This window comes from Saccopteryx bilineata, chromosome 4 (assembly GCF_036850765.1).
Source record: "Saccopteryx bilineata isolate mSacBil1 chromosome 4, mSacBil1_pri_phased_curated, whole genome shotgun sequence".
NCBI lineage: Eukaryota > Metazoa > Chordata > Mammalia > Chiroptera > Emballonuridae > Saccopteryx > Saccopteryx bilineata.
This window is the reverse complement of record NC_089493.1, coordinates 6239839-6263748: the sequence shown is the minus strand read 5'-3', so window position 1 is coordinate 6263748 and position 23910 is coordinate 6239839. Positions and strand designations below refer to the sequence as shown.

General features: G+C 54.3%; 2 protein-coding genes across 3 annotated transcripts in view; both read left to right on the top strand.

The window, feature by feature from the left end:
- HHIPL1 (HHIP like 1) overlaps nucleotides 1–13067 on the top strand; it is a 32386-nt gene extending 19319 nt beyond the window's left edge. Inside the window, exons 7-10 of one of the 2 annotated variants that reach the window (XR_010731295.1) lie at nucleotides 935–1016; nucleotides 6352–6434; nucleotides 8168–8872; nucleotides 12628–13067. Coding sequence is in view for 1 of the 2 variants with exons in the window: in XM_066276555.1 (XP_066132652.1) it covers nucleotides 935–1016; nucleotides 6352–6434; nucleotides 8168–8727 (725 nt within the window). In the remaining variant the exon portion in view is untranslated. Of the gene's footprint in view, nucleotides 1–934; nucleotides 1017–6351; nucleotides 6435–8167; nucleotides 9768–12627 lie in introns of those variants that run through there. The other variant, XM_066276555.1, reaches the window with a different exon arrangement.
- A 2235-nt stretch (nucleotides 13068–15302) lies between these two features.
- Nucleotides 15303–23910, top strand: part of CYP46A1 (cytochrome P450 family 46 subfamily A member 1) — a 32297-nt gene continuing 23689 nt past the window's right edge. Inside the window, exons 1-3 of the mRNA XM_066276808.1 lie at nucleotides 15303–15542; nucleotides 21668–21748; nucleotides 22306–22387. Coding sequence (XP_066132905.1) covers nucleotides 15421–15542; nucleotides 21668–21748; nucleotides 22306–22387 — 285 coding nt within the window. The 5' untranslated portion in view covers nucleotides 15303–15420. The remainder of the gene's footprint in view (nucleotides 15543–21667; nucleotides 21749–22305; nucleotides 22388–23910) is intronic.

The following is a 23910-nucleotide window of genomic DNA, read 5'->3' as shown; positions in this document are numbered from 1 at the left end:
CTGTCCTCTTACAGGGTCAGAAGGGATTAGCATGGCTGAACCGTAGCACTGGGTCCCAAGTGACCTGTGTCTGGGCCTCCCAGCCACCATATATCCTACATTAGTATGGGCTTGGGGGCAGAGACTTTCCTGAGATCCAGGCCTGGCTTAACCACTCCCTAGCTGTGTGACTCTGGACAAATTGTTTGACCTCTCTGAGCCAGCCTCCGTTTTCTCATTTCCTGGACCTAGGCCCCTCTGGCATTAAGGGCGGGGGGCAGAATGGGAGGAGAGAGTGGAGAACTCACATTCCCCGAGATAGCACACAACACTGGGGGCTCATAGCCCCTCTCACTGCATTTTCACTGTCGTCCTGGGGGGTGGGGAAACTGAGGCTCTGCCCCAGTTTATTGTCATCCTGGGGGGTGGGGAAACTGAGGCTCTGCGTGGGGCAGTCCCAGAGCTGCTGGTGCCCACATGTGGCTGGGTACAGGGACTGGCGTGCACAGGAGAGACTCCCTGAGCTAGTATTCTGCCTGCTGGCCAGTGGGGCAGATTCTGGCCCCGAGGACTTGGCAGGACCCCGATCCGGGGCGACAGTGCCAACAGCAGTAACAGCTGGTGCTGACTGAGCACTTTCCCATGCCCTTTTAATCCAAGTGGCATTCCTATCAGTATTGGTATTTTGTTTTGGGATGAGGAAGCTGAGGCTCAGAGAGCCACATGTGACCGCATCACCCAGTAGGCAGTTAGTGGGGAACTGGGCCATGGGCCCTCATTGTGCCCAGAAGTGTGTAGTGCTGGGTGCCTCTCTCAGCCTCAGTTTCCTGTACTGGGCACTGGAGAGCTACAGTGACCCTGACCACCACCCTCACGGCTCTCCTCCTGGGGATGGGCGCTAGCCAGGAAGGGGTCCAGGCGGCATTCTCACTCCTTGCCTTGCTCCTCGCCCCAGGGGAGCTGTACTTCATGTCCACCGGTGTGCCGAGCGCCACAGCGGCACGTGGCGTCATCTACAAAGTGATCGATCCGTCCAGGTGAGCCCCCGCCACGCCCTGCCTGAGCTGCTCCTGGCTGCCAGGAGCCCTCACCTCCATCGCCTCATTTTCCCTTCCTGTCACTTCCTAGGGTGGTGGGGATTATTTATATCCCCATTTCTCAGGTCAGAACACTGAGGCCCAGCAAGGGGCAGTGACTAGATGAGCCCATACTGCTGGTGAGGGGCAGATCCAGGATTCGAAACCTGGCCACAAACGGGCCAGCCTCAAAGTCCACCTCTATCTATGATCACAGGGAGTCAAAGATACTTTTTTAAATTTTAGAATAGGATTAGGGTTATAGACAGACGAGTTGCCGAGATAATACAGTGTTCCCCATTTCCCCTTCACCCGGATCCTCTGCTATTTAGACATCTTACATTATCACGGCACCTTTGTCAGGATCAGTGAACAATAGCGGTATGTTAGCATTCATTTAACTCTGTACTTCTTTTCTTTTTGTTTTTTTTTTTTGTGGCAGAGACAGAGAGGGTCAGAGAGAGGGACAGATAGGGATGGACAGACAGGAAGGGAGAGAGATGAGAAACATCAATTTGTTGCAGTTCCTTAGTTGTTCATTGATTGATTTCTCATATGTGCCTTGACCCGGGGGCTGTACTTCTTTTTAAAACTGAGGTTCCTCTGCACTTTTAAGAGGAATTTTTCTAGTTTTATTCCGTCGTGTCTGTTTTTCTGCCCCAGGATCCCAGACTCCGTTTAGTCATCACGTCTCCTCGCTTCCTCTGGTCTCTGCCAGCTTGTCAGACATCCCAGTGTACCACACTTCTTAAAGCCCAGATCCAGCCGCTGTGGACGTAACTGTGGAGAGAAGCGTGAGCGCTTCCTCCTGCCATGCCCCTCCCCCCGTCCTGTCCTTTCCCGGAGGTCTCCCCGATCTTTATCTGGGTAACGCCAGGATTTACGTCATCGTGGAAGGGCACAGGCAGAGAGGTTGCGTTTCTCTTCGTTGTATAAACATATCCACGTTGCAACATCACCCTCAAACGGATCATTTTCAATGGCTGCATAATTTTCTGTTGAGTCACTGTGCCCTAATCATCTCACCCAATTCTTAGACATGTCATTTTTTTTTTTTTTAAAGAGTGCTTCTCGAAAGCTACGCCGTCTTTCTGGAGCACCTGGCTCAGGCCAGATGCTGCCTGGGGCCTGTCGCTGCCTCAAGTCGTGCAGCACGGTATTGGCTTATTCTCCCTGGTGGCAGAGAGCAGTTCTGCCCAAGGTCTCGTGGGTCGGAGGAGCCAGAAACAGGCCGGACTCCTCCCCTCCCCCCGACCCTTCTCATTCTCTTCATTTTCTCTTTTGGAATAAATGTGTCTCTTTGCCCCTACAACGTATGGCATGGACGCCCCATTACAGAACATTTGGAAAACCAAGAAATGGGGGGCAGAGGGGGTGTGGGGTCATCCATTACTGCCCAAACAGAGCCACTGTGGCATTTTTTTTAATGTATCTCCTACATTTTGAATAGCAAAACATTTTTTTTACATAATTTCCTTAAGGAACAAAACCCGTTGGGTCTGTGTGGAGCGTGTGGCTATGATCTGGGTTCAGAGCAACCCGAAAGCCCGCCCTCAATACAGTTTTGACGAGTGGGTGTGCCTGCCTGTGTTTCTTCAGCCTCTGGGGGGGAGGCCCACGGCTCCCCTCGCTCTCGCTCTGCCCGTTCCCTCTGGGAGCCACCACGTGTCACGTGGTGGCTTCACCCCTTGGGCTTTCCCCTTGAGCTATCGAAGTCTTGCCCACATGGGTCAGTCCCACAAGCGGGTCAGTCTCATTCAAACACTCAAAAGTCGACAGCTGAAAACTAATTAAAATGGAATCCCGTTCCTTACGGTGCCCCTCAAAGACGTCAGCGGAGCCCAATTCATAGCCCTGACTCCCTTTTCAGCCTCATTTCTCTCCCAGCTCTCAAAGTCCCCCTCCAAGGCCCCCAGGCCCCCCGGCTCGGCGGCCGACCCCGAGACATTCTCTTCCCGTTTTTCTTTCTTTCTTTCTTTTCTTTCTTTCTTTCTTTTTATTTATTCATTTTAGAGGGGGGAGAGAGAGAGAGAGAGAGAGAGAGAGAGAGAGAGGAGAGACAGAGAGAGAGAAGGGGGAGGAGCTGGAAGCATCAACTCTCATATGTGCCTTGACCAGGCAAGCCCAGGGTTTTGAACCGGCGACCTCAGCATTTCCAGGTCGACGCTTTATCCACTGCGCCACCACAGGTCAGGCCACCCAATTTTTCTTTAAACTGACCGAATTTTCCCCTGGTTCCTCCAGGCAGGAACCGCTGTGTCTGTGTCATCAGAAATCCAGGAACCAGAGGGACAGAGAGAGACCCTCGAGGGCTCTGGGAGCCGGGAGCCAGGGGAGGGTTACAGTTACAGGCTGTGGGAGGAGGAGGGACATCTGACGGTGTTCCGAGGAAGGCCGCCACGAAGGACCCCTCTCCTGGGAGTGGGCTCTCACACTGGGGAACAAAATTTTTGTTGCATCCACAAAAACACTTGTTCTTACTCAATTCGAGTGTGCTGATCTCAAATCTGACATTAGTTTTTTCTCTGTAAGCTACAGTTTTTTTGCAATTCAAGATTTTAGGTTTTCATCTTACTGTAAAATTTTCAACATTTAGTTTAACATAATGAAGTAGAATGTCTTCTTGGGCATCATCTTTGTGAAAATATAATTTATATAATACAGTAAATACACTAATACACTAAAAGATACTATTGCATCAGAATTTGTCTACAATTTCGAAATAGAACATATTAAAACACTTATTTTAACCATAAAATTTGCGCAAAACTTTTAAAATTCTATTCAGGCAAAAATTTGCGTTTGTAGCTCTTGCGTTTGAATACTTGTTGAGGACAATCTCGTTTGATGCTCCAGCAGTAGTCTGCTCATCACTAAAAGCTCCAAAATTTTTGGGAACTTATCAAGATGACTGTTCAGGAAGTGAATCTTAACGCTTATGTTACATCTAATGTCGCAGAAAGCCAACAGCATCCTTTGAACCAGAAGGATTCATAGTTTTCTGCTTTTTTGTTGCCAAGAAAGTTCTTTGTAACTGCCACAAAAGACTGCCATGCTGCTTTCTCCTCCTTGTTCATCTTCCTGGCAAATTCTTCGTCACGTATGAGAGTTCGAATTTGAGGTCCATCGAATTTACCTGCAGGAAAAGCAGAAATAATATGTTGAAAGCATTCACTTTCTCTATTCAAAGCCTGAACAAACTGCTTCATTAAGCCAAGTTTGATGTGAAGTGGGGGAAAATGATCCTGTTTCAATTAACTACAAGTTTATTCACAATATTTTGCATCCCTACGTCCGGAACTTCACGTTTCGGCCACTCCTTCTGTGTCCAGTGTTTCTCCTCAGCTCAGCTGTCCTACAAACACAGAAAGCAAGGATACTTCATGAAACCTCTCTGTTGTCCTAGCAGGAAATTTACCATTTTAAGATCCACACAAATGATCCAGTTATGCTCCTCATACTTCAGAAAGTCGAGGACAATTTTTATGTCATTATAATCTTCTTGCAGATGAGTTGAATAACCAATTAGAACCACTGCATAAACATTACCGTTGTGTAGGAGAACATATTTCAGACTCCGTATAGAGCTGTCAAGAAATAGCCGCCATTCTGTTGGACTGTAAGTGGTAACACCTAGCTGGCTGAGAAGACTATTGATATCATGACAGTAAACAAAGTATTTGTCTTTGGAAAAAAGTCCACAAAAATTTGTTCACGCTTCCTGAAATGGGATACTTTAGCTGACTGATGAAGGACATTCTTTTCTTGAAGCCTGGAGGCTAATAACTCAGCTGCTTTCTTTGATAGGCCCAAATCTCTTACTAAGTCATTCAATTCGGGTTGGCTAAACTGCTGAGGGGTTAATGACTGCTTGGCATCAGAAGAAGACCCTTCAGATTCAACAACCATTTTCTCATGCATCTTATCAAAATACACTTGATCACCATGTTCACTTTCTTCGTCCTTAGAAGATATAAAACCATTGAAAACTGGAACCAGGAGTGTCTCAGAGTGTGGGATAGGTTGTATTCCTGAAGGAATATTAGGATATGCAATCATATGCCGTTTTTTCTTGCCGATGCCCTTTGTATGGGTCAGACAGAAATAACAGTCACTGCTGTGCTCATTAGGTTCACACCAAACCATGGGAATACTAAAAGGCATTCCTTTGCGTTTTCCTTTTGTCCAGTCACGAAGCATTTCCTCACAATTATGACACACAATATGAGGAGCCCAATTCTTGTCTTGATCACCAAGGGGAACTTGAAAATAGGCAATAGGCCCTGACCGGTTGGCTCAGTGGTAGAGCGTTGGCCTGGCGTGCAGGAGTCCCGGGTTTGATTCCTGGCCAGGGCACACAGGAGAGGCGCCCATTTGCTTCTCCACCCCTCACCCTCTCCTTCCTCTCTGTCTCTCTCTTCCCCTCCCGCAGCCGAGGCTCCATTGGAGCAAAGATGGCCCGGGCTCTGGGGATGGCTCCTTGGCCTCTGCCCCAGGCGCTAGAGTGGCTCTGGTCGCGGCAAAGCATCGCCCCCTGGTGGGCATGCCGGATGGATCCCGGTCGGGTGCATGCGGAAGTCTGTCTGACTGCCTCCCCATTTCCAGCTTTGGGAAAATGAAAAAAAAAAAGGCAATATATGCACGTGTCACAAATGATGAAATACTGCGCCTTTGATGTTGAAGTGTATAACAGCCACATATATAACAGAAGGTGTCAGGACTATTATTCTTACATTTACACCTACTCGAAGAAGCCATGGTTCAATCTTAAGACAAAATAAGGGTGTTTTTATCAGATAATATTTTTTTACATTTAAAAACTACAATTATGTAGAAGTGATGTTTTTAAACCATTAATTGCCTTGCGGTTATATTCAATCCAAGAGTCGTTGCCCTTTAACTCCAATTTAAAAACCAATGCATGCCATTAACTGTAACAAAAAGAAATGAAAATTGCATAAAAACTAGAGAATGCACCAAAAAACAGATTTCAGATTTGGAATCAGCGATGAATAAATATATAAAAACAGTTCTAAAACCTCATGCAACAGAAAATGAAAAAAAAATTGCTCCCCAGTATTATTGATCCCCAGGGAATGGAGCATGCGGGGACACTGTGGACCGCATAGTAGTTGCTCCATCAGTGGCCACCGTTGTCACTGTCCACACCTGCCCAGGCCTGACAGCACACTGGCCCTTCCTTTCCCTGCCTGGTCACAGGGGGAGGGCGATGTCAGAGGGACGGGCTCAGGGTGGGCTCCTAGGGCGAGGCTCACGACCTCCTGTGTGTTGGCAGACGGGCACCCCCCGGCAAGTGTCAGATCCAGCCCGCCCAGGTGAAGGTGAGGAGCCGCCTCATCCGCTTTGTGCCCAAAGAAAGTAAGTGCCCACCGAGGGGGACACATGGGATGGAGGGATGCTCCCACAGCCCACCCCCAGCTTGGTCCTCCCAGCGGGACCTGGGTGCCCTTCCTCGGCACCTGTGCCTAGACCTGTGCTGGGCACACTCTAGGCACTCAGTTAAAGTGGGTGGTGTGTGCCAGTCTGAGGCCATGGGTGGGTGGCCCCAAGGGGCTGCAGCTCTCAAAGAGAGCACGGCTAAGGGACAAACAGCTGTAGCCAGGGAAGGTACGCTCAGATTTTGTGAGTGGGACAGAGAAGGAGGGTGTATCTGTGTGTGGACAAGGAATATTGGAAAGACTTTTACCAGGTGCAAGGCCCCCTAAGGGCCCCCTGTATGGGCTGGGTCTGCCTCACGAGATGGTTCTGCTTTGACCAGGTTGGTGGGGAGGGCGGGAAGGGGCGCCAATCTTCATGGCCTGAGGGTCTGGGCAAGGCCACCAATGGCTGCCCCTGGGCTCGGGGACCAACTGAAAAGGGCTCATCCTGGGGAAGGGGCTTTTTCACAGGGCCTCGACTAGGTGGGGGACAGGAGCCCAGTGTCGTTAGACCTCTCGGTTCTTAAGAGAAGCAGGAAGCCCCTCCATCAGTTATTTAGCTCACTCGCTCAGTCAGCACCTCCGGCCTCGTTCTGGAGCTGTAATGAGAGCGGGGCGGATGTGGTGCCTGCCTTCTAGAGTTGTCACATACAAATCTCTCCGTTTGCAAATGTTGGCTTTTAAAAACCACCTTGTGGGCCAAAGGAAATACTTCAGTGGACCAACCAGTTGGCAGGTCACCAGTTGGCAGGCTCAGTGTGGGGGTTGCAGGAAGAAGAGAAGGCTGGGCACCTGGGTGACTGGGGTCCCTGGCCCTGAGGAAGGGGTACCCAGGGTAGAGGAAGTTGGGGAAAGAGATGAATGTGGTGTTTTGGGAAAGTGAAGTCTAACTTCACTTGGCTTCGGGCCTTGGCTGGTGTTCTGTCCACTCATTCAGCTGTTTCTGGCACTTTGGTGAGTAACCTGCACCGTGCAGGATGCTGGAGCCCCAGGAGAAGTCACTTAGTGTCCCAGGCCCGGGGACAGAAGTGTGTGCCGGCTACCATGGGAACCCAGAGCCGTGCAGGATGGGGGCGGTGGGGGCGGTGGTCTCTGAGCAGGGGCTGAGGGTTGATCCCGGAAGGAAGAGGAAGGGGGCACCATGGAGGTGGTGGGAGTGTCTAGGCAGAGGGAGCAGCAAGAGGGGAAGCTTCCCCCTGACCAGAAGGGCCCTCGGCAGCCTAGTTCTCACCCTGCCTGCCTGCCGTGGGCCCGTCGATGGTCCTCGGCTTCCCCTTAAACCAAAGGCTGGAACCCGAAGGGGTCACTTGCTTTGAGAAGCTCTCCCAGACACACTTTCTCTTCCACTGAGCTCCGGAGTTCACAGTTGAGGTTCTGTCCCCACCCCCGACTTCCCAAGATTGGGACTCCCAGGAGGTCAGGTCTGGGGTGCGGAGAGAACCAGCAGCAGACGGGCACAAGGCAGCTGCCAACGAGTATTTGCAGAATGACGGAAGAAGCACCTTGCTCCCAGTTCCAGATTTACGTCCTGTGGGACCAGGGGGATCCCAGAGGCAGGTCAGCCTCAGTGTCTGAGTGGAGGATGGAATAAGGACATCTTTCCCTGGGTCTGCATTCTGGGTCAGAGCTGGGGTGGCCAGGGTCGCTCTGACCGCAGGCTCTTCCTCTGTGCAGAGTTCATCCGGAAGGCGGAGAGCACCCCGCGGCGGCCCACAGCGCATGCGCCCACCAAGGCGCCCCGCCGCCGCCGCCCCACGGCCCCTCCGCCCATGCCCACCACGCGCCCGGCCAGGCCCACTCCGCGCCCGGCAAGGCCCACCCGGCGGCCCGGGGGCCGGAGGGTCAGCGGGCGGCGGCGAGGCCGGCCGAGCACGGAGAACCCCGCGCCCTCGAATGGCGCCGTGCGCCTGGTGCGGCCGGTGGGCCTGAGCCCGGGCCGCGGGCGTGTGGAGGTGTTCGCGGGCGGACGTTGGGGCACTGTGTGCGATGACCGCTGGGACTTCAAGGCCGCCACCGTCGTGTGCCGCCAGCTGGGCTTTAAGCACGCCGTGCGGGCCACCAAACGCGCCGAATTCGGCGAGGGCCGCGCGCTGCCCATCCTGCTGGACGACGTGCGCTGCGCAGGTGATGAGAAGACGCTGCTGGAGTGCACGCACGCCGGCCTGGGCACGCACAACTGCAGCCACGAGGAGGACGCTGGCGTCGTGTGCAGCCAAGAGGACCCCGACCTGTAGGGAGCGTGGTCTGCCGACCTGGCTGTCCTCTCCCGGGTCGGAGCCTGGCAGGGCCCTCCGCCTGTGCGCACCTGCTGCGTGCACACGAGTCCGAGGGTCCGTGTGGTGTAGAACGAGGCCCATCTGAACTGTGGACAATCCTGAGGTACGCACAGTGTTCTCTGCATGGCCTTCCTCGTGTCCCAGGCTGGGAAGCCACACCCTGTGTCGGGGCCTGGGGCCCTGTGGGCATGTGGTCCGGGGCAAGAGGCATTCTTTATTACCTCTGAGCAGCAGTAGGAACAGTCTGGCCATGGAACCCTGAGCACTGAGGGTGGCTGCCCTTTGGGGACAGACAGGGCCCCTGGCTGTGTTAACAGAGGCACAGCCAGTGGATTGGTGCGTGGGACCAGGCCTGCCCTGCCCATGGCAGGAGCAGAAGGCCCTAGACCAGCTGACGGATGTGTGGCTTAAGGAATGTGGCCCAAAGAACATGGACCAGTGGCCCAGCAGTCTGAGGTGCTGAAGAGAACAGGAAGTCATCCAGTGGGAGAAAGAGAAGCCATTAGGCTGATGGGCCCAGGGTGACCCATGGACCATGGCTGCCAGACAGGGCCAGGCTCCCTGGAAGGAGGCTAGTGCCTGGGGAGAGCTAGCTGGCTGGCTGGGGGGCACTGCCTGACCTCTGGAAGAAGCCTCTGGTCCTCTCGGACCTTGTCATTATGGGCCGATGTGGTTGCTCTGGGGGTGGGCTGTTGGGACGCCCAACCCTAAGGCCTAAGGCCTGACTCTAACCTGCTCCTCAGCACAGGAGTCACCCAGCCACTCCCAGCACCCAGGCCCTCGTGAGTGGGGGACTTCAGGTTTCTCCATTTTCAAGGCTGTGTCGGGGTCTCTGGGGCCACCTGTGTCATTTCCAAACCAGCCACGCCCAGTGAAATCCCAGGGAGCCCTCCCATTCCATCAGCCCCACCCTGGGGCTGCCCGGGCTGTGGGCCCAGCGAGACTACTGATGCTTTGTCACCCAGGGCTGTGCCAACAAAGTGACTGTTTACAACCCCTCCCTGCCTCTCCTCTCTGACCCACGCCTGCCCTGGAGCTGGGGTTTGGGGTGGGAGCTGGGTCTGTAGCTTCCCTCTGCTCACAAGCAGACTTTTTCTGCCCACTGAGGGCTTTGGCCCGGGCTCATGCCAGGCCTGTGGAAGGGCATCAAGTATGGCTGGGCTCAGCCTCTGATGGGGGGCAGGGACAGTGTGCAGGTGGTCTCTGGGCAGTGAGGGGCTGTGAGGGCTCCCGGTGGGGGAGCCCAGCTTGGCCTGTGCTATCCTCAGAGAGGACAGGCACTAGGGGTCGTGCGGTGGCTGGACCGGGGAATCGCTCCAGGGAGCTCGGCTCACGGTGAGTATGGAGTCCCAGTAGCAGGAGAAAGTGCAGGCTCACCCTCTCCAACCCGACTCTTCCTACCTAGGCCCTGAGGAGGGGGCCCCGGGCCCTTGCAGCCTGTCTGGCCTTGTTGAGCTCCTCACAGAAACCTCCATTAGTGCGGCCACCTGTGGCCTACGTGCTGGGCCCGTTGTGAGACTACACAGCATGCTGACCTCATTGTCTCCAGGACAGCCTCCTCCCTTTTACAGATGGGGAACTAAGGTGCCCAGAGGTTAAACGTCTTAATCAGGGCATCCAGTGGGGGAGGGGAGAAACCAAACTTGAACACAAGCAGCCTCGCCCTGGGACCTGCTGGCACCCCCAAGAAAGCGTTGCTGTGCTTGAGAAGGGTGCCCCTGTGGGCTGCCAGTCTGGCTTGGAACAGCTGAAGGAGTCCCCTGGGTATGCCTCCTGCCCAGGAGGTGGCGCTGTGTCCTCCCAGAGCAGTCCAGGGGCAGCTGTCGGGGCACCTTCCCGGGATGCAGGGAAATTCTGATCAGTGTTAGGGAGCCAGGAGGCCCCACTGTCTATCCAGGCCAAACTCCTGACTGTGCAGATGGAACACAGTCCGAGCAGGCGGTCAGGGCCTGCAGCCGTGAGGGGCTGGGCCGAGACTAGAACCCGGGGAAGGTGGGGTGGCCGTCAGGGCAGGCAGCACCATGGCCTGCCCATTGGGGTGCGGGGAGCCTGCGCTGTTGGTCCCTCTGGCCCGGAGTCGGAGGGTGGGTCGCAGCAGCCTCTGCCTTCTCTTCCTGGGCTCCCCCATGCCCCTCCCCACACCTGAGCTCTCCCCCTCATTCAAGGCCTGGAGGCTGTGATGCCACAAGGCGGGCCCTGGGAGGCGGGGTGGAAGGGATAGGGGGCGTCTTGGCACCAACGTGGTGGAGAAGAGTGGTCCAGACTTGGGCTGGGGCTCTGGGCATCACTGCTGTTGTTGGGAGACCTAGGGAGTTCGGGCTTCTCCGCTCCTCTGAGCAGCGCTGGCCTCCGCCCACCAGTCCTCGGGCAGGGTGCTCTCGTCCCCAGACTCCAACAAAGCTTGGGCTGTGGCCTGACTCCCTAGAGCAGGGATTGGGAACTCATGGCTTGCGAGGCAGATGTGGCTCTTTTGATGGCTGCATCTGGCTTGCAGACAAATCTTTAATAAAAATAATAATAACGTTAAAAATATAAAACATTCTCATGTATTACAATCCATTCATTTCCTACCGCTCCTGTTCATGGTTGCGGGAGGCTGGAGCCAATCACAGCTGTCCTCTGGGACAACACCAAATTTTTATTGGATAATGCGTAATGTACACAGGTCATTGTATAGCTCTCATGGAATTATATTTTAAAATATGTGGTGTTTATGGCTCTCTCAGCCAAAAAGTTTCCCGACCCCTGCCCTAGAGCAGCGGTTCTCAACCTGTGGGTCGCGACCCCGGCGGGGGTTGAATGACCAAAACACAGGGGTCGTCTAAAGCCATTGGAAATACACTGCTCCTTTCACTCCATTGCCTGGGCCTAGCCTGCTAAGAAGCGTTCACAAGTGACTGTTCCCAGAGACTTTCATCCTGCCTTCGAGTCCCTCAGGGCCTCTGAGGATGGGGTAGAGTCCAGGACACGGCTCCCCCTGCTCTGTCCAGACCTCTGTCCTCACATGCTCTGATCCAGTCTCCACACAGCAGCCTGAGCAGCCTCTCAGAACCTGACCCCCAGAGGGGCAGCCTCTGCCTGGCTTCACACAGCTTAGTTTGGGGACCCAGCGCCTCAGCGCTGTCCCAGATGTGCCCCAGTCGCAGGTGTGGCCCAGCACCCAGTTCTGCACCTGTGGAGTCAGCCTTAGGTAACAACTCCCCAGATTCCCGACTGGGCTTCGCTTGTTCCTTGTTCACCTGCAACCCTCTGGCAAACCCCAGCTGGGCCGGGACCCTGGGTAGCCACCTTTCTCCTCTGACACTAGGGAAGGCCCTCTGTTCCTGGGAGGTGGGACAGCTGTAGCCGGTGGCTGAAGACCAGCAAACTAGTGGACAACCTTCAGTTCCCTAAAGCAGATGTTTGCGAGGCTAGAGATTGGGGATCCAGCCTTGGCTGTGTGACCTTGGCTGTGTTACCCTCTCTGAGCCTCATTGGAACACAGAGGTAATCAGCAGGATTATTGGGAAAAAATGAGGTAACATTTGCAAACATGTTCAGCTCATTCCAGGTTGCTTCCTGGACAGAAGGCTCAATACCAGGCTGGCGGTGTCCCTGCTGCAAACTGCACAGCGGGATGGGGAGGGCTATGCCGCATGGAGGGACCACAGCAGAATGACCTGGGACAAATCCGCAACATGGGAGGAAGATGGGCCTCCCATGCTCACATGTACAACCTATGCCTTTTGGTGGAGACATTGCTACAAACGAGCACTCCCTGAGCACTTACTATATGGCGGGTTTGTCAGGTGGGCAGGCTCATCGGATCTGCACAGTTGCCCCAAAGGCAACCTTGCCATCACCATCCCTCTTTTCCAGATAAGGAGATGGACCCCCGAGGTGGCTATGTAACTGGTTCCACGTTCAGAGGGCGAGGCAGCTTTGAACCAAGCCTCCCTTCCCAGAGTTTGATCCTTCCCCCTCCCTCGGCTACTTGTCTTCTGCCAGGCCACTTGAGGGAGGACAGCCACTTCAGATTCACCGCTTCTGCCTGCATCTCCCTCCACAATTCCTGCTGGGAAACGACTTTCTGAATGGCATCGTCTGTACCTGTGACTCTCAAATTTAAGCAGAACCACCTGCAGAGCTGGTTAAAACACAGTCACTGGGCCCTCAGTCCTCTCATTAGAGTGTTTGACTCAGTAAGTCCTGGTGGGGCTGAGAATTTGCATTGTGACACCAGGTGTTGCCCATGTACCGGCTTAGGGCCACACTCAGAACCATGGCCTATGCTGATGCTGCCCAACAGAAATGGAATATGAGCCACATAGGTAATTTCAAACTTTCCTGGTAGCCCTGTTATAACTGAAAAGAAACAGGTGACGTTAATTTTAATATTTTATTTCACAAAACATATTTTAATAGGAAATCGATATAAAAATATCAATGAGATTTGCTCATCGACGTGATCCGGTGTGTATTTTACACAGCACATTTCCATTTGGACTAGCCACACTCAAGTGCTTGATAGTCACGTGTGACCAGTGGGTACCACATTGCTTACCTAGGTTTGTACAGGTCTTCCCAGGGAGGAGCCAGGGGGCTGGCCACGTGCTTCCCAGCAGCGTCCTCTGCTGGTGGCTCACAGTGCTGCCAGCCCAGGAAAAGGCCTTCCCAAGCCTTGAGATGTGCGGGTTCATTATCACCCTACGCCTATGCTATCACAGGGGGGCGGGGAGGATCCAATGTGTTGGCCAGGGGGAGGGAAAACAGGTGACTCGCCCCAGGCAGGGATAGGAGTGCTGTGTTGACAGAAATGCCAGGTTGAACCATGGTCACATTGAGCCACACAGATCACTAGTGTTCTTGACCTCCTACGCACCAGAGAATATCAACGAATGTCCAGTCCTCTCATTAGCTCTAGCTGGACAGGCTCCTGCTCACCATTGTGTCCTGAGGCGGTCCCATGCTGGCCTCCTGTGGGGCCCAGAATGTGGCCAGAGTAGTTCAAGACCTGGCCCTGCCCTCCTTGCCCTCAAAGAAGAATAGTCCTCCCTTCAAATCGCCTCAAAGAACATTTGACCTTTTAAATTGACTGTGACCCTTGGAGCTTTCACAGCCCAGCAGGGGCTGTGACCTCCCCATCTCCCTCTCCAGAGGTATCCTGTGCGCACCTGCGGCTGCTTCTCGCTGCCACAAGGGGGCGCGGTGGCAAGCCACCGTAGACCTACCGAGAGAGGTCGGTTCCACATTTTCACGCTCGGGGAACGCCTTGGCTGGCGACCCCGGGGCAGAAATACTATCTCCTCTTTGTTAAGCCCAGATCTTAAAGCTTGGCCCTCTCGTCAAGCCCCCCACCCCATACTCATGTTTCTGATGGGGACTGTCCTTTGGCTGTACTTGGGAAGGGGGTACATAGGCTTTCTCTGTTTTCCAGTCACCAAACCTCTCCTGGACTGGTCCACGAGTGGAAAGGGACATGTTCTTTTCTCAGAAACCCAGAGCATCTATTTTTGGGTGCCCCCTTCCCAGACCAGAGGTTCTTAATCTGGACTAGGGGTCGACACACCTCTCCCTTCTGATCCACTGCCTTCACTCTGGAGGCACCTGAGTGTATAATTGGGAACTTAAAAAGCCCAGAGCTGGCCTCTTCTGTCATATCTGGACCTATGGGTACGGAGAAGCAGGTTATAAAAGGGAGGGAAATCTTGGTCATTATGGTTCAAGAATACCCTTTGGCCATGCCGATCACATTTCTCGCTTTCCCTTGAGGGTAACCTTCCGTACCCAGATTTTCGCCCACTGTAACTTCAGCTCCTTTGGACCCCCGTTCACGACTTCGACGCAGCTTCTCTGGACCTGGGAGGTTCTAGAAGCGCCCAAGACTCTGGGAGAGAAGCCTTGAGCCCAGTCATGCGCTCTTCATTCGCAGACACAGGTCTTTCTGTGTCCCCGTGGTACTGCTCCGTGAGCCATGGGAGACCGAGGGTGCTTGGTGTGGACAGGCGGGCAGGGGGAATCAAGGATTGGGGATTCCAGGAAGAGGGCTGGGAACAGTTGGCGTACTACAGAAATTTGGAGGCTGGCATGGGGTTTCTAGGAAGGTTTTAGGAAAAATAGAAGGGACCTAGGACCGCGCGCGGATAAACGCTATTTAGAGGCGCCAAAGAGGGCGGAACCAGCCACCAGGAGTTAGCGCCGCTGACAGATAGCAAGCAAGGAAGAATCAGGGTTGCCAGGGACAACGCGTTCTGGGTGGAGCTTCTTTTGGGGTAAAGCTTGAGGGCTGAGGGCGGAACCTGGGGAGGCGGGGGCGGGGCGGGGCATTGGGGCGGGGTCTGAGCCATAGTGGAGTTGTGATTGGTGGAGACCACATGTTCTGGGCAAGGCGTGGACTGGGGCCCTATTGGGTTGAGGCGGAGCTTCAGGAGGGGCGGGGCAGAGCGGAGGCGGGCCCCGAGAGTGGGGCCGGAGGCGGAGACGTGGTTGGCGGGGATGGAGCGCCCTGGGAGGGGTCGGAGCCGGCGGAGGCGGAGCCGAGAGGTGGGGGCGGTGCTGGGTCGCGCCGGGCCTGGGGCCGAGGCGGCGCACGGCGCTGACAGCTGAGTCGGCTCGCGGCCTCCCGCCCCCTCGGTGCCCGGCCCTGACCCCGGCCTGGTCTGCCCGGGAGCCATGAGCCCCGGGCTGCTGCTGCTGCTCGGCAGCGCCGTCCTGGTCGCCTTCGGCCTCTGCTGCACCTTCGTGCACCGCGCTCGCAGCCGCTACGAGCACATCCCCGGGCCGCCGCGGCCCAGGTGAGCGGGGGGTGGGGGCGGGGGCCTGGATGGGGCGCTCGAATGGAGGGTCGGGGGGGCCGCATCCAAACCGGAGTCGGGGTCGGGGGTCCAGCCTTGCCATTGCGCGCGGCGGCTTGGAGACGGCGACGGGGAGAGGGGCGCTAACTATTCTTAGTAACAAATTACTCACAGTCGCCGCAGCTGCTAAGCGCCCACCGCACTTGGCTGGGCCCCACAAACGTGATGGCAGCGACAACCCTGTTAGGTAGGCGCTATTGTTACCCCATCGTTCAGACGAGGAGACTGAGGCGCGCAGAGGCAAAGTCACCTGCCCAAGGTCACACCATCGGTAAGCCTAGATTTAAACCCAGGTCAGCCTGGCTCTAAAGTGAGCGCTCTTAACTTTGGGGACTTGGACGGGGTCACTCAAGCTGGGTTGGAACACACTGTACTTTGGTCACATTCCCCTTTGTATTTCTGTCCTGGTATATCCTGTTTGTCTTCTCCCTTAGTACTTCCATTCCATCCTTGGCCCCATCCCCCCCAACGTACCTCCCCCCTCCACCAGAAGCTTACCTACTGAAGCTTAAATCAAATGTGTCGTTTCTCTGCTCCAAAGGCTTCCCATCACTGTAGAACCAAATCTAATTCTAAATTAAGTCCACTCCGTGGCCAGCAAAGGCCCTGCTGAGCTGTCAGAACCTGCTCTTCCCCCTGGCTTACTCCCTGCGGCCCCAGTCAGCCTGCACCCCCTCTCCCAGCTGATTCCCTTCTTGCTAGCTCCCCCATCCACCCTGTGTAAAGTCCACAGAGCCCCAAACTCCTCACGGGGCCATTTCTCTGAAATTACCCTCTGTTCACCTGTTGACTGGCTGTTCACCTGTTGACTGTCTTCCCCTTTAGAATGTGAGCCCCGGAAGGGCATGGATGCTGTGTTGCTACGTATCTATCCCCAGCACCTGGCACATCACAATGCTCAATAAATATTTGTTGAATGAATGAATAAACAGTGGTATTAGACACACTTTTTAAAAACTCAAGACCTGAACATTCTGGAGGTTACCCATCTCCAACACAAGCCAGATGCCCTGGTGTTAGAAGCCTGAACTCCTGTTTGGTGAGTTTGGGAAAGATCTCTGTGGCTGGTGACATAGGGAAGCAACTGCTTCTTCCTGCTGGCTTTCTGTCCTCCCAGGTGCCCTCTCCCACCCGAGGGTCTTCCTGACCCTTTTTCCCTTTTGAAGCAACTCTTCCTTTCTTCTTTCTTTCTTTTCTTTTCTTTTCTTTTTGTTAGAATTTATTGATTTTAGAGAGAGGAGAGGGAGAGAAAGGCAGCGGGGAAGACCATGAAGCATCAATTCGTAGCTGCTTGTTGTATGTGCCTTGACCAGGCAAGCCCAGGGTTTCAAAGCGGCGACCTCCGTGTTCCAGGTCGATGCTTTGTCCACTGCGCCACCATGGTCGCAGCTCTGTCTTTTATTCCATCTAGATGGTTCTTCCCGCAGCCTTCCAGGCTCGGCTTAAATACTAACTCCTCAGGGAGGTCGCACCTGCTCCCACCCTTGAATATATTATGTTCATTTTAGAAACTCTAAGTGAACCTAATGGCAACTGGGTAATTAACGATCTGTGCAACCTCTTGTTAAGTGTCTGCCTCTCCCATAGGCCTGTGTCTGTCTCGTTTGCTGCTGTGTCCCCCACATCTAGCACAGCAGTGCCTGGTCCATGCATAGTAGACACTCAATAAACAAGTGATTCAAGGTGGCTGGTGGAAGTCTCCTGCAAGTTCTGTTAGGTACACTGTCATACACTGTCACCCTTTCAAGTTTTCAAATCATTTGTTCTGATTGGTCTCATTATGGTTTAGCCTTCTCTGAAACCCATGTGCTTCAAGCACGACATACCCAGACAATCTCTGTGTCTTGAAAAGGCAGGACTTAAATCAAGTCCCCTCTGTCTTTCTTCCAACAGTTTCTTTCTGTAATTGCATTTTAAAAATAAAATGCTGCATGTCGTATAACTTAGCCTTCTAAACTTGCCCATCACTAGTATTTCATCGCCCCTAGAAGAAACCCCACACACAGGAGCTGTCACTCATCCCACCCCTACCCTATCCCCAGCCCTAGGGATTCACTTGTCTACTTTCTGACTCTATTGATTTGCCTGCTCTGGGCATTTCATATACATGGAATCATATACTATGTGGCCTTTTGTGTCTGGTTTCTTGCACTTAGCATGTTTTCAGGGGTCATCTAGGGAGGAGCATGTGTCTGCCTTTCTTTCCTTTTAGGCCTGAATTCTCCTGTAAATCTTATCCCACAGACTCTACATGTGACCCACAGGTGTTTATGTGGGTGGGCAGAGGAGTGGGAGGAAGCTGAGTGTAATTATGGTTGGGCTTTTTGTTCTAAGGAGGGGAACAGCCCTCCTTAGATTTTGATTGGTGGCCAAATATAAAACCACACTAAATTAAAGTTCTGAAATCTCTTCTAACACAAATCAGATGCTTTGGCATTCAAAGCCTGGATCCCTACCCCAAGATTGGCAATACCATAGTTGACAAGAAATCAATGTATAGAGTCTCCAGTAGTGGCATTTGCCCCTTGATGCCTCATGGCTTTTCCAGCTCACAGGCAAAGAGGCAGCTGCTATGCTCCTGCACCCAAACCCTTTATCTGCTTTATTCTGCAGGAGTACCAGAATGCCCTCTCCTCCAGGTTGCCCTTCTTGACTGCCCCACCTCTGTGTTCTTATTACAAACAATATCCTACTGCACCAACCCTTGTAACGGCTGAAAACTTAGGCCCCCATATTCAGATCCCACACGTACTTGTAGCTTCTTTATTTCTCTATCTCTGCTCTAAACGTTCTCACCAGCCCCTGCTCTCCTGGTAGTGTCGGTGAATGTAAATTTGATCATGGAAAGTCTCTTCCTTCCAGTGTTTATTTATTTTGCAATAAGTTTTTCAAGTTTGGCTCCTGGGCAATGCTGGTTCTCTCCTCCCACTCCCACTTGCCAAGTTGCTGGGGGCGAGTGCTGTTTAACAAATTGCTGGGTGGCTCCTGGTGATGGTGGAGACCCACTGCCGGACTTCGGGTGCCCAGCCGAGCACTCCCCACCCGATCCCTCTGGCAGGAGGCACAGCTGTGTCCCCTTACCTCACTCCTAGGCAGCAGCGCACCCCTTCCTCCCTCGGGGCGCTCGCACAGTGGGCTCTCCTGATGACCTCTGCTCCAGTGACTGTCCATGGTTTTCTCTGCCCACAGGGAACTTTGGGTCCCCACTGTGCCCATCCCAGTTATAGGGAGCTGGATGTGCTGAGGACTAGCCAGGAGGGGTTTTAGTCCTTTTCCCCTTTCCTGGGCTGCCCTGCCACTTCCAGTCCCCAGGGGCACACCAGGTGGGCTTCTCCCTGCCCCCCTCCCAGTCGCAGTGTTCTACCATGCCCTCCTTCTATCATCCCTTACCAGCTTATTTCTGACCGTGGCTTCTGGCCCTGCCTTTGCCTCCCCAGCGCCCCCTTCAGGGGCTGGAGGGACAGGGCTTTCGTTCCCTTTCTTGCCTGGCTGTGGAGACCTCGCCACTCGGCGCCCCTGTGGTTCTCCAGGTGTTACTCACCTTCCTGCGCAGGGGGCGTGGCCCCAGCGGTTAGCGCGCAGGCTCTCAGATTGGCCTGGGAGGCTGGGGAGCTTACAGACTCTCTTCTCACTCAGGTGACTCAAAACAGGACATTTATCCTGAAAATGAGCAGCTTTGCAGAGTGACCACGGATACTAGATTATTCTGGAAATACAGCCAGTGGTGTGTGATGTCCACGGCCCGTCCTTCTGCAGGTGGAGCGCTCTGAGTTCAAGGCCTCAGCTCCAGCGAGCGGGCCTCGCCGCCGCCCTGCTCTTCCTCCCGCTTCGGCGCCCCCTCTCCTGCCTTCCTGCCGGCTGCAATCCCACACGCCCTCCGCCCCCTCCTTCCGCACTCTCAGCCTTTCTTCTTGCCTCCTACTTCCCCGAGCCTGCGGAGCAGCTGAGAACTTCCTTTCAGGGCCCTGCCTTCACGGCCGCCCCCTTGCCAGTACCCTGCGCTCCCGGGCCCCTTCCCGCTGGGACCAGGAGCTCCTGGCCACGGCCAGCTGCCCCCGCTGCTCCTTCTCCTGTGCCATCCGTTTTCCTTCTCTTCTACATCCTTCCCAGTTTTATGTAATGTGCTGTTAACAACCAGCCCTTTCCTTCTCCACCTCATTGCCTCCAAGGGCGGCCCTGGCCCCGCATCCCCACTGCCGCCCCCGAGAAGGCTCCCTGTCTTCGGGGCCCTGTTCCTCCCTCCTCCTCTCTCTTGAATCCACCACTCCATCGGGCTGTGGTCCCCACCCCTCCGCCGAGCCTGCTCTGGTCAAGGTCCCGTGACCTCTGTGGGGCCGGCGCAGGTCAGCGCTGGGTCCCCATCTTGCCTGGGCCCTCAGCAGCCTGGGGCAGACTGACGCCTCCTTCCAACTCGAAGCTTCTCTTTGAAGCACTCAGTCCCCTTTCTCTGGCTCAACTCGTGTCCCCTGCTCAGTCTCCTTGGCAGCTTGTCCCTTTGCTACCTCTCCTTAGGGGGAAAGTGGGACACTGTGGGACACAGGCCACAGTGCTGCCCCCTGAGGTGGAGGGCGCAGGGTCACTGATGGACCCAGGGCTGCTCTGGGGGGTGTTGAGCTGGAGCTTCTGGCCTGCCCCTCCTGTAGGCAGAGCCCAAGAGCAAGCAGTCTCAGGCCTGTCCTTTGGAAGCCTGACCACCTGTGTGGACATGGACAGGGGGTGGACAACAGGGTCTGCTGCCCCAAAAACCCCTTCTCAGTCCTGCTCATCTTAGCAAATGACAGCTCTCTCCCTCCTCCCAGTGTCCCAGGGTCATCCTTGACACCCGTCCCACTCAGCACATCCAAACCGTCAGGAAGTGCCGTTGGCTTCGTCTTCAATGTACATTCAGAATCGACCTCTTCCCACCTCCACCGGTCCGGGCCCTCAGCACCTCTCAGCCCTTCGCTGGGGCCTCACTTCCACCCCTGAGCCATCCTTGCCCCCTTTACTCTCAGCGCTGCAGCAGCAAAAATGATATGTTTAAAACCCAAGTCAGAGCCCGTCTCTGCTCTGCTTGAGACCCAGCAGTAGCCCCCACTTCACCCAGGGCAAAGCCACAGTGTGGACACCAGCCCACAAGGCCATCCATATGTGCCCCACCTTGGTGACCCCCCACCCCACCCGCAGTTCCCTGAAGCACTCTGCTCTAGCCACACTGTCTTCCTTGAACTTACCAAGCACATTTCCCACCTCAGGACCTTTGCACCCTCCACTCCCTTTGCCTCAACTGCTTTTCCCCCAGATACCTGCTCGCCAGGTCCCTCACTTCTTTACAGCTCATGTGACACCTTCATGGAGGGCTGGTCCCTGACCTGCCTGTATAAAATGGCCACCCCCACATCCATCCCCGCTCTCCTTACCCCCCACTCGGAATTTCCTCTCATCATCATATTTACTTACTTACTCCTTTATCCACTCTGCCTTCCCTGGGAGAGTGAGTTCAGTGACCCAGAGAGCCCAGTTGCAGCTTTGTTGTCTGGACACTATAGTAAGTGAGCTCAACTGGAACAGAGTCACAGAGTAGACAGAAAGCCATGAGTGAGTCCCTTGGAATGTACCTCAAGGTGACACCAAAAGGCTTGTTTACAATTTGGTGATCACACTGCAGACTTGGTGTGACCCAACCATCCCCTAGTGATAAGGACTATGGGGCACCCTGGCACCAGCCAGGTGGTGTGGGGAGCTCAGATGGTGTGAGGCTTAGCATGGCACCCAGCATGTGGGAAGTGTTCAGCGGATGTCTCACGGTAACGCCACACAGTGTTACTGAGTGCCAGCCTCTGACCTCCACACCAGGGAGATGGTTTTACTTCTCTTCATCTTCTCTCCAGGGAGGCCTCTGGAGCCAGTCAGACACAGGTTCGTGTCGTGCCTGGTGACCCTGAGCCAGTGCCATACCTCCTCGTGCCTCAGTCCTCCCATCTGTGAAGTGGGTGTAACAACGCTGATGTCACAGGGCCCTGTGGGGAAGGGAACACTCTTTAATGGTGGCTTTCGGTGATCTTAATGTTTCCCATTTCTTCTAGTTTCCTTCTAGGACACCTTCCCTACTTTTGGAAAAAGGATGAAGTTTGTGGCCGCGTGCTGCAAGATGTGTTTTTGGATTGGTGGGTCCTAACTTGTCATTTGTCGCCCTTTTTCCAGGCCAGGTCCCCCATGCTTAGCCTCCCTCCCCCACCCAGCATGCACACTCCCCCACTCCTCTGCCCAGGTCACCCCCAACCCACCAGGGCCTCCCCTGAGGCTGGTTCAAAAGGCAGCTCTGCCATTCGCCAACCCCGTGACCTTAGATCAGCCATCAAAGCTCTCGGAACCTCAGTTTTCTCATCTGTAACCAGGGCGTGGGGTGTGAACGAGGGAAGAATCATTGTTTGGCGTGCTGTTTATCCTTTTCAAAGTATTTTCAAAGACATGACATTGTTTGATTCCCAGTACAACCTTTGGGACAAAAGAGGAGTATAGCAACCCCATTTCATGGATGTGAAAACTGAGGCCCAATGGGGTACGTGACTCAGTAGCGAGTCAGCCCCAGGGCAGAGCCTGGGCCCCAAGATGGTGAGTTCCTTCCTGGGATGGGATACCCTGTTTTTCCTGCTGGGCCGGGGGTGGTGATATTCATGTCTCCGGTAGTTGACAGCTTCCTCTGGGTCACTTTGGTTTCCAGGGCTAAGAAGTATGGGCCTGTCGTGCGGGTCAATGTCTTCCATAAAACCTCGGTCATTGTCACAAGCCCTGAATCAGTCAAGGTAGGAAGCAGAAGTGGTTTCCACGGGGCTGGGTCTTCCCCTGCCCTTGGTTGGGTGTGTGAAACTTGGCCCTGGGGACTGGGAGAACTGTCCCAGAGTCACATGTATTTGGGCTGGTTCCCCGAGGATCCAAAGGGAACGACATCTTTCTAACCACCCACCACCGTTAGGTGGGCTCCTAAAGGCGGGTTTGTTTGATGTGAGCAGGGACAGGGGACTTTGCTGTTGGACCCATTTGGTGCAGGCATGTTTAGTTAGTTCACTTTCAGCCCAGTACCTTCACTGGCAAAGTGAGGATATAAATACTGATTCATCGATTTAACAAAGAAAGTGTCAAAGAATACTTAAACAGTATTTACTGTGGGCCATGCATGTGTCTATATACTTTACAATTAGTAAGCCATTTGATCTTATAGGGGTAGGAACTCTTAGTAGCCCCATCTTAGAGATGAGGAGATAGAGGCAGGCGGCATGAATGTGTGCAGGGTGGCGTCTGCTGAGTCGGGATGAAGAACGGCCGTCAGGTAGTCGACTTGGGCGTTAGCAGACCAGGCTCAGATCTGGGCTCTGCCAACCACGGGCCGTGGGATCCGGACAGGTTACTCCATCACTCTGGGCCTCAGTTTGCTTGTCTATAAAAGAAGGATGATTCCTCTTTCCCAGGGGTTGTGCAGATGGACCCGAAATGATGTCAATAAGTCATCTAGTCCGTGCCTGACACCCGGCACCTGCTCAGTGAACGGTGGGGCTGTTACTCACAGTGGGTACCCGGGTGCTGTGTGGGGTGGGTCTGCGGGGAGGGAGGCTGTGGGGACATGAAGAGAGGTGCGATGCCACTTCGGGTTCAGATCAGGAGACAAGTTGAACAATTATGGCGTCTCTAACAAGATGTTAAAAATAAAAATATTTATTTATTATTATTATTAATTAATTTATTTATTTTTGTATTTTTCTGAAGCTGGAAATGGGGAGAGACAGTCAGACAGACTCCCGCATGCGCCCGACCGGAATCCACCCGGCACACCCACCAGGGGGCGATGCTCTGCCCACCAAGGGGCGATGCTCTGCCCCTCCCGGGTGTCGCTCTGTTGCGACCAGAGCCACTGTAGCGCCTGGGGCAGAGGCCAAGGAGCCATCCCCAGCGCCCGGGCCATCTTTGCTCCAATGGAGCCTCGCTTCGGGAGGGGAAGAGAGAGACAGAGAGGAAGGAGAGGGGGAGGGGTGGAGAAGCAGATAGGCGCTTCTCCTGTGTGCCCTGGTCGGGAATCGAACCCAGGACTTCTGCACGCCAGGCCAACGCTCTACCACTGAGCCAACCGGCCAGGGCCAGAAAATTTTTATATTAAAAAATTTACAGCCTGACCTGTGGTGGCGCAGTGGATAAAGCGTTGACCTGGAATGCTGAGGTCGCCGGTTCAAAACCCTGCACTTGTCTGGTCAAGGCAAATATGGGAGTTGTTACTTCCAGCCCCCCCCTCTAAAAATGAATAAAAAAAATAAAAAACAAACCCTAACAACAACAA